The sequence below is a fragment of the Myotis nattereri genome (assembly GCF_964212035.1).
Source record: "Myotis nattereri genome assembly, chromosome: 13".
Lineage (NCBI taxonomy): Eukaryota > Metazoa > Chordata > Mammalia > Chiroptera > Vespertilionidae > Myotis > Myotis nattereri.
The window spans coordinates 42,168,297-42,178,383 of NC_138088.1; the positions used below are offsets into that span (position 1 = coordinate 42,168,297).

A 10,087-nucleotide genomic window follows, 5' to 3' on the forward strand; every position below is an offset into this window, starting at 1 on the left:
AGCGTGGGAGCGCGGGGAAGGCGTTCCAATGGGAGGGAGCAGCTTGAGCAAAGTCAATGAGACGGGAACGGACACGTCGATCATCTATAGGTATATAAAACATTCTGCCTCCTTGGGGATCTAATGCCCGGTATTTCTAAGCAAGGAAGCTCTCCTGCCCCGCAGCAGCTGGAAAAATCATGCTCCTGGGCCATCCATCCTTCCTAGCGTTGGTCTGCCGACAGGAAACCTCCCAGAACTGGCGCTGGCCGGGAAGGTGCGGCCAGAAGGGGCGGGAAGTGGTGTTCGGGCACCCAAGGCGGTGCAGACTCACCAGCAGCGACTCAGACTTGGAGACTCTCTCCTAGTCCTTGTCTATTTCTGGTCGGGTCACTACTCCCCACGCAGTGGAAGTGGGGGGCGTGGTCCGCATGAGCTGGAACCAATGGGAACGGAGGCTGAGGCGAGAGCCCCGCCCCTGGCATGACGCACGAACCTCAGACACAGGCTTCACCACCGAGGGCCCAGACCCTGCAGTGGCTGTAACAAAACCCAGACTCCCAGGTCCCGGCCAATGGAGCCGATTTAGACTGGAGCAGGACCGCGTCTGTCAAAAGCCCCACTCGGCAGCCGCGGTGGAGTTCAGAAGGAGAGCTGGAGCGCTGCGCTGCCTCCCCGCCCCCGCCGGGATTTATTGAGTATTTGGGCTGGAAAATTAAGTGGCCCTGATGATGTTACCAAGCCCGGTCACTTCCACCCCTTTCTCAGTCAAAGACATCTTGAACCTGGAGCAGCAGCAGCAGCAGCAGCACTTCCACGGCGCTCATTTGCAAGCGGACTTGGAGCACCACTTCCACTCAGCGCCCTGCATGCTGGCCACCGCCGATGGGACGCAATTTTCTGACGGAGGGGAAGAAGATGAGGAAGAAGACGGGGAGAAATTGTCCTACTTGAACTCACTAGCCACGGCCGACGGCCACGGGGATTCTGGGCTCTGTCCGCAGAGCTATGTCCACGCGGTCCTGCGAGACTCATGCGGCGGGCCTAAGGAACATGAAGAGGACTCCGAGGTCGTGAGGGACCGGAGCCAAAGTGAGTAGAGGGGGGAAGGAAACGCACCCGCACATCTGGAGCAATGGCGGAGCGCCCCCAGATATCCCCCAAAACCTGCCCCTTTAGCCCTTGGCTGGGGTCATGCCTCACCCTGGTCCAGGACAACTCCTGGTCCAAGAGCAGGTGCCTGGGGTGGAGGGAGAAGGACCAGGTGACCCCGACAACTCCTCCTCCCAGAGAGGGGTCCATGCAGCCCCTAAGGGAAGGGAAGGTCGGTGTTGCCGCCCTAATGTAGATAAGCAATGGGCCCAGCCACTGAGTCCGGGCAAACTCACTGTATTTTTGCTCTTTCCAAGAGCTAAAGGGGCAAGGGCTTGAATCTTTCCCACCTTCCCTCTAGCATGAGACCAGTTCTCTGATGCCAGAGCAGTGGTCCCTCTTTTCAGAAAAAAAAGGGGGCTCCAAGCAGGTTGTGTCCAGCATCCAGGAGACACAGGAAGTTTGCTAGAGACCAGCTGAGTGATTTCCTCTTTACTTGGAGCTCAGCATCCTCGAACCCACAGCACCCGGCAGAGAGAGGTTGCGTGGGAACACAGTCTGTTCCGCAGAGCACTCACACCCCTGAGGCGCCGGCCTTTTTTTTAAAGAATTCTTAACGTTTTGCTTTGTGTCCCAGGCAGTGCTGCTTCCGGCCGAAGGAAAACCGCGCCAGACTTAGTCTCGGATCCTGGCGCTCCCATCGGATGGGAGGTGACTTGGGCAGGGAACTCAGATAACTGAATACAACCTCCAAGGAGGTGTTTGTGTCTGAGGGGAGACAGTGGAATCCCTTTCCCCAAGAGGAAATTTGATCTGGCCAAAGCCGAGGCCTGCCTCCCCTCTGACAGCTCCCCTGGGCCTAAAATCGAAGTGAAGCTGTCTATATCAGTCAAATTTCCTTTCTCTCTAAGGCAGCACAGACATCATCACACAGGCATTTAGCCGTGAGCATGTAGTGCTTTAGGAGCACAAATTAGTCGCTGGGCAATGCACGAGCGTTACACTTTCTATCAGAAAGATGTCCGTGCAACTCTCGCATACCGGCTCACACCAGATACCAACACGCCTCACACCTTCCGCTATCTGTGACGGCGTGGAAGGCAAACGAGTTTGCAAATACTGTAGTTATTATGTAGTTGCAAACGTGCATCCTGAAAATAGTCATTAGCACTCTGAGCCGCACATGTAATACGGGGTAATCTCCTCTCTCGCAGATGCTCAAGTTCTAAATAAACGCCGCGCACTAACTATAACTACCCCTCCCCGTGGAACGTGCCTCGAGGGCGTTCTAGCTGTACTTGGACAGAGCCACAAACTTTCCAAAAACTCTAGACATTTACTACCGCACGCTCCGTGCAGCTACCCACAAGGGCACGGTGGTCCGGGGTCGGAGCTGCCGTGAGGTCTGGCCCATCTAAGGGACGCTGATGTTTTGCTTCTTCCGCAGAAAGCTGCCCGCTGAAGAAGCCTCTGGAGGCGACGGGAGACTGTAAGGCGGCCGAGGACGGCGAGAGGCCGAAGCCACGCAGCCGCCGGAAGCCCCGGGTCCTCTTCTCGCAAGCCCAGGTCTTCGAGCTGGAGCGCAGGTTCAAGCAGCAGCGGTACCTGTCGGCGCCGGAGCGCGAGCACCTCGCCAGCAGCCTGAAGCTCACGTCCACGCAGGTGAAGATCTGGTTCCAGAATCGCAGGTACAAGTGCAAGAGGCAGCGGCAGGACAAGTCCCTGGAGCTGGGCGCGCACGCGCCCCCGCCGCCGCCGCGCCGCGTGGCCGTGCCGGTGCTGGTGCGGGACGGGAAGCCGTGCGTCACGCCCGGCGCCCAAGCCTACGGGGCGCCCTACAGCGTGAGCGCGGGCGCCTACTCCTACAACGGCTTCCCCGCCTACGGCTATGGAAATTCTGCTGCGGCCGCCGCCGCCGCCGCCGCCGCCGCCGCCGCCGCTGCGGCCTACAGCGGTAGCTACGGCTGTGCGTACCCCGCCGGCGGCGGCGGCGGAGGGGGCGGCGGGGCCCCTGCGGCGGCCGCGGCTTTGCAGCCCGCCTGCAGCGCGGCCGGAGGCGGCCCCTTTGTGAACGTGAGCAACCTGGGCGGCTTCGGCGGCGGCGGCGGCGGCGCTCAGCCGTTGCATCAGGGTGCGGCGGCCGGGGCAGCTTGCGCGCAGGGCACCTTGCAGGGCATCCGGGCCTGGTAGGGTCAAGGCGGCGGGCGCCCCACCACAGCCTGGCGCCGCGGGACTGAGTGCGAGAAAGGCTGGATCCAAGGGCCAAGTCCCCTTGTTAAAAAAACAAAAAATAACAAAACTCGTCTTGCTCACTAGAGAGCCCTGAGCGCAGCTCACATTCGGCTTGAGGAAGGAGTCTCAGGGGCGAGGAGGATGCCCAGGGCCGGTGCGGAGACCGACTCCGAGGCAGAAAGGCCGGCTGGTGCCCGGGGGGGGGACGGTGGCCCCGACCTGGCCCCGAACGGAGTGCGAGAGGCTGGGAATCTGGCTGCCGCTCGGTTCTCCCCGAGCGAGAAGGCTTCTCGCCCTCGGCCTTCCCAAGACCTCCTCACAGCGTTGGCGGAGAACCCAAAGACACACACACAAAATAGCATGAAGGAGAGACAAATGGGCGTCGTGGCTTGAGAAATCCCCAAGCCCCACGGACCTTTGGCCCCCTTTGCGGGCCCGGAGCGCCACACTATACTCGATTTTCCTTTTTCCAACCGCCTGCCCTCAGCAGAGATCCTCGGCCTGGATCTCCGGATTGTCCGGGGGTAGAACTCTTCAAGAAAAACCAGCGAAGCGAGATAAACAATCTGGGGGCTGAACAAATCCGGGACCTGGTGGCCCGTGGAAGGTGTCACCGGGTTCCTTTCTGTTTCGTATTCTGTATTCAGCACATATAATATATATATAAAACTATATCCACATGCCGTGTACACACCCGCTGCCATACACTACAGGAGTCAATAAACAAGGTGCAATATTTCCAAACCATGAGCCGGCTACAGACTCTGTTTAGCCCCCTACCCACACCCCCGTGCGGAGGGATCCTTTAAACCCGGCGGGCAGGGGAGGACCAGGTGAGTAAGGGAGAGCAGTATTCCTTGGGCGATCGCAGCCTGTTGGGCCCTGCGCCAGTCCCCAGGCTGCAAGTCTGGGCTCCTCATGGCTTTGTTCGTCAATTTCTTTTTGCTCTAGTGGGGAGAATAGGTCGGAGCATCCCGGCCTTTTGAGGTCCGGGGCTTTGTAATCCCCGCCCCCACAATTTTTACCCAGATGTTTGGGCTAGTGCCTGAGTCTGCCCTGGATCAAGGCTTAGACTCTGCCCCACCTGGAGGGTCGCCCGGGAAAAGGAAACGTCCCCAGGCCCAGCCGCAGGCGGCGCGAAGGTAGCTCCTTCTTTGGCCGCCGGGGCTTACAACGCGCCCGGGAGCGCTGCGCCCCGCCGCGGCCGCGTTCTCCCCCTCGGCCGCCCTCCCTTCTCCCCCGGCGGCCGCGGCTTTATGCCGCTCCTTGTCACTTGCGGAGAATGCCTGCGCGAGGTCTGTGCTGCCACACGGCCGATTGTGAGCGTGCCAAGGCGGGTGAATGGGGAGGCCTCAGAGCGCCGCGCCATTGTGGGGCCGGGCCTCGCTGAAAGGCGGCTCCGGGCCGGGAAGGTGCGGAAAGAATGGCTTTTTATTGGAGTCCCGAACAAAAGGTGTGGTAGGAAGGCGAAGTCCCCTGCGCGAACAAAAACCCCAGCATCGGGATTGACGTCCCCCCCTCCCCAACTCCCCATTGCTGCTTAGAGCGGGGGCTTTGTGCAGCAGTCTGCTCAACAGAGGGACGGAGAAATGCGCGGGGGGTTTTGTTCCCCACTTTTGTGCGCTGGGGGAGGGGGCGGCGTGGGGGGACGGAGGCTGGGCGGGCAGCAGGGAGGGCCGCGCTGATTAGGCCCGGCTGGCCGGGGCGCAGAGACGTTCAGCGGGAGTCGGCCGCCTGAATGCAGGGTCATTATTGCTACAAGTTTAGCAATTTCGCCCTTACAGGAGGGGGCGGGGGCCGCTGGGCTGCAGCGGGGCCGCCGGGCTAGGGCGCGGCAGCGACCACGGAGAGAAGGAAGAAAAAAGGTGGGGAGAAGGAGAGGGGAGGCCGGCGAGGGGATCCTCCCCAACCCGCCGCTGACCGCCCAGGCTGAGGCTCGGAGGCAACCAGAAGGGCCCAGCGGGAGGCTTGAGAGGCGGTGCCTGGGGAGCGAAGACCCTCCCTCCCCTGGCTTTTCTGGAGGCAGAAAGACCCGGGAACGCAGCGTGAGTGACTGCAGAGGCTGCCGGTCAGTTAGCTCTCGGCGGCCAGTTCCCTACTTTCTGAAAAGCCGACCTGGGCCTGGGACACCGCCTCCCACCACCGCGACGCCCCAAACCTCTCCCTAGGAGCCCTCTCTTCTGGAGCTAGTATCTTTCATGAGTTGCTTAGGGGGGAATTCTCGCTTCCTAATACGTTTCTCACTGCCTGCAGCTGCACACGACTCATTCCTCCACCCATCCATTCAACAGCATTTACTGAGCACCTATTAAAGTATGTTCACTTGCACTGTTCTGGATGCTGAGGACAGCGAGGAAAAAAAACACACACAGTGTCCGAGGGCGTATAGAGTTTATTTTCAGGGGTGTGTGTCAGGGAGGTAGACAACAACAACAAAATGTAAAATAGTAGGTAAATTCTAAAAAGGAACTAGAACCAAGTGCTGGAGAGAGGGTTCTTGTGGAGTAGGTGGTCAAGAAAGCCGTTTAAGCTGATGCCTGAACGACGAAAAGGAAGCCAATCCAAGCTGTGCTTTGCTGTTGCAGCCTCCCTGCCTCTGCTATTCCGAGTCTCCCCTCCACCTGGAATGCCCTGCACCCCATCTGTCTAGTGAACTTTTGCTTCTCCTTCAAGGCCAGGCTTCTTTCCTGAACCACCCAAGTGGAGGTCATCACTCCCTCATCTGTGCCACCAGAGTCTTAGGTACTTTCCAATATCACAGCACAGTGGCGTGCAAAGCTTTATTTGTCTCTCTCCCAACACGTGAGTTCCCAGTGAGGTGTGGAGGGGCAGGTTGGCATCTTTTTCCTTTGGGACAGATAACACAGTAGGAGATCATGGGGCCTGGCTCCTTTAGGGTGCTCCAGGGCCATAGAGCTGCGGGCCTTGGGTGCTGGCTGCAAGGGAGAAGTAGGGCAGACTCTCCGCTCACTTGGGCAGAGCCAGGACAGCTGACATCCTGGCAGGAGAGGTGCAACCCCACCGATCCCAGAGGAAGATCCAGCCTTCATTACCCCTCCCTCCAGATGCTGCCTGGGGACACGGCTTCTCTAGGGAGTTGTTGTCCTTTGCTCTACAGCTCAGAACCTGGTAATGACCTTGACACCAGTTCACAAACTTTAGGCGATGGGGAGGAGTCCAGGATAAGGAAGAGGAGGGTGGGGGCAGCATAGGGGGTGGAAAGCTGGGATGGATAGGATAAACCCCTGGCCCTACATTTGGGAACCAGTTTGACTTCCCCTTCATTCACTAGGTGAGGAGTATGGTAGGTGATGAAGATGATGCCCGCACCCCGGGGCATCATCTTCTAAGGTGGGATTTCAATGCCTGCACACCAGGCCTTCCAAGGATCTGAGAGCAGACGCCCTGGTTCCGCTGGGTGTTTCCTAAGTAAGCAACTTTTCCTCCAACCTCATCCGTATTCTGTTGGCTGTGGCCCCTCAGGGCTCCCAGCCCCAGATACCTACCTTCCTGGTCTTGCTTCCTTCTAGCCCACGTTCACCTTCCTTCATTCTGTATCGCCTCCTGTTCTGGAAAGGAGGTGTGTGACCCTCACAGAGGAAACAGCCGTTCCATGGGCTGGCTTCCCTACCGTTTGCATGTCTTGAGATACTGAAAGCCAGCCTGGACCAGCCCTTCCCCACTGGATACCCCTCCCTAGGGCCTGCAGTCTCTGAGTGTAAATAGCTCCCATCTCTTTGCTGAAAGACTTCTGTACTGCTCCTTGCTGGGGCTCCAGGGCCCTGACCATTGGAGGGCGAGAACCCTTGACCAATGCAGCTACCTCTCCCTAGGCTCCCTCTGCAAGGGGAAAGACTCTCCCAGGCCCAAACTGCTGCTTCGCTGGATTGTCCTGTACGCCAGGATGAATTGCAAAACCCAGGCAGGCCTTCTAATGAGCCATGAGATTTTGAACAGGCGAAGTAAATTGTCCCTTTGGGCTCTGGTTTCTGAGCTCTCAGATAGAGAAAAGGATGGACGATATGATTTCAGAGATTACTTTTGGCTCAGGCCTTTCTTGCTTCCCTGAATGGGTGGCTAATCCCTCCCCACCCAGTGACTGTGCCACACCGAGTTTAAGGACTGAATAGGCGCCAAGGGTGGAGGAGGTGGCATAGATTCTAGAAGGCCAGCTTTTTTTTTTTTTTTTTCCCCTTCAGAGCCCAATCTCGAGGGGTTAAGAGGCTGGACTCTGGAGTGATGCTGCCTCCATTCTAACCTCAGCACCACCACAAACGGCGGTAGAGACCTTGGTAAGTTAGGAGCACTCTGAACCGCAGTTTCCTCCTCTGTGAAATGGGTATGCTTACAGCACCTCTCTCATAGGTTTTTAAAAATGCACACATTTTAAGCGTACAGCTCAAAGAATGCTTAGATAAGTAAACACTCATGTACAAATCACCTTGGCTTTGAAAATCAAATGAGATGATCCATGTAAAAGCAGCGTATCCAGCTGGTACGCATCAGGCATTGCATCAATGTTACAGGCCTGGCCTGTTGTACTGAGAAGTCCGGGACTCTATTCTGCCCGCGAGGCACCTCCAGGCCGGGGTTTGGGGGGCGGCAGGCGGGAGGATTCAGAACCCCAACACTGCAGGCGCGCATCACTGTTGAGGCGGGTCAGAGTCCCTGCGGGCAAGCCAGGGGCAGGTGCTTCCTCGCCGGGTTTGTGGAAGCCGATGAAGGGCCGGCCAGGTGAAAGGAGGTTTCAGGAGAACCTCGGGTCCCCTCCACCGCGATTCTGCAGGCAGGAAAGGTGCGGGAGGGGAAACGCAGCCCCTCCCGGCGGGGCTTCTCCCGGCCCCGCTCCGGGTTCCCTGGCGCCGCCACAGCGCACTGCGGCCGCGCTCTCCCCGGGGTGGGGCCGGGTGGGGCCCGGGGGCGGGTCTTCCCCGGCCAAGGGCTCTGGCAGGAGGCGGGTGGGTTCAAAGCCTCGGTCGCAGCCTTCTCCCCCTTCCCTGCAGAGTTCAGGGCCCCACGAGGGAACTCTCCCAAGTGGACCGGGCCCTGGACGGACGGCGGATTCCCCGAGACCAGAGGGGTTCGCCGAGGGGGACGGAGCCTGGAACCGGCGGGAGCGGCGCAGGTGACGCGGGGCCGGGCGCCGCCTCCGGACCGGCCTGGGGCGGTCAGAGCCCGCGGGGCGGGGAGCCCACACCGGGATGGGAGCCCGGACTTGAAGAGCCAGCCGCCCTGACGGGCGCAATCCGGGCGCAGAGCCAGGCCCGGCGCGCGGCGAGGAGGCAGCACGTCCCGGGAGTGTGGGTGAGTCCACGGCCTCGCTGGAGCCCCGGGGAGGGGGCTGGGGAGGCCGCCGGGACGCACACCCACGGTCGCTGTATGGAAAGGTTTGCTTTGAAAACCTAGACTGCAGGTCACGTCCATCACAGCACCGTTTCTAAAGGGGCTTTTCGGAAATGTATTGAAGAAGCAGATGCAGAAAAGACGGAAGAGTATACAGCTCGCTGAATCTTCATGAAGTACACACTCCCCTGAGACCAGGTCCCAGGGGGAGAAACAGTCCGTTTCCAGCCCACAACGTCCCCTCTCGCTCCCTCGCGTCACCACCCCACCGCTCTCCTGGCAACCGCTATCCTGGCTTCTCACAGTAGCCAGGATAGGTGAGATTTGCCTGGTTTGGAACATAATGGAAACGGAGTCATATCAGATGTGCTCTTCTGTGCCTGGCGTTGGGCGCTGGGAGATTTATCTGTGTTGCTGCGTGACTTGTAGATCGTGCCCTTTCCTCACTTCACAGTATATTCCATTGTGTGACCACGCCACAATGATCTCGTCCATTCTGCTGTTGATGGGCACGTGGGTAGTTTCTAGTTCGGGTCTGTTGTGAATGGTGCTGCTACAGACATTCTAGAACAGTCTGCAGTAGAACTTTCCGCGTGGAAATGCGCTGTATCTGGGCCGTCCAGTGTGGCTCCTCTGCTAGTCATATGTGGCTCCCACCGGTCACATGTGGCTAATGTGACTGAGGAATTGGACTTTTAATTTCCTAAAATTATAAATAATTCAAATCTAAAGAGCCACATGTATTGGACAGCACAGTCCTGGTATGTATGTCTTTGGGTGACTGTAGCAAACATTTCTATTGACCTGCAATTGCTGTGCCATAGAGCACCAATATCAGCTTCAGTAGATCCTGCCAAGCAGTTTTCTAACATTGGCCATATCAGTTGACACTCCCACCTGCGGTAGCACCACATGCTCCACAATACTTAGTATTTTTATTTTATTTCGTTTTCATGTTAGCCACTCTGCTGAACGTGTAATTAAAAGAAGCCTTTGCTCACTTTTAAGTACAATTATGAAAATGGCCCCTTAGCCATTGTAAAGACGATGCTGATGATGGTTGGAGAGATTCTTGGGGACTGAGAGGTGTCATAGGGCTCTAAAGTTCACCACTTACCCCACCCCTGCAGTCCCGTCTCCCATCCTGTCAGCTTCTCCCCTAGGAACTGGGTTAGGGTTAGCAGCGCACAGGGAGGGGCCCTGTATTTAGAGGTGATCTCCCACAGCTCCTGTTACTCTATGTCTTCTGAAAATCAGCAGCACTCTTCTTTACTGTCACTTATTGGAATCTCCTGCCTGAGGAGATGGTGAGATTGCCTGGCAGGCTGCAGCCATGGCAGAGAAGCCAGGTTTTGTGCTGGTTTAATTTTAGTGTGTAACTTAGCTCTGCTTTGTATAAAATGGCATTAACAGCTGTTAGGTGTGCTGCCTCACTGGCTTG

The 10,087-nt window shown here is 58.0% G+C and overlaps 1 protein-coding gene across 1 annotated transcript; it reads left to right on the top strand.

Moving 5' to 3' along the window:
* Positions 1 to 707: 707 nt before the first annotated feature.
* On the top strand, positions 708 to 3,261 carry NKX2-3 (NK2 homeobox 3; the record flags this gene model as incomplete). The annotated part of the gene is made up of 2 exons (XM_081105088.1): positions 708 to 1,071; positions 2,519 to 3,261. The coding sequence occupies 2 exons, from the start codon at positions 708 to 710 to the stop codon at positions 3,259 to 3,261; spliced, it is 1,107 nt and encodes a 368-aa protein (XP_080961214.1).
* Between the last annotated feature and the right edge of the window lie 6,826 nt (positions 3,262 to 10,087).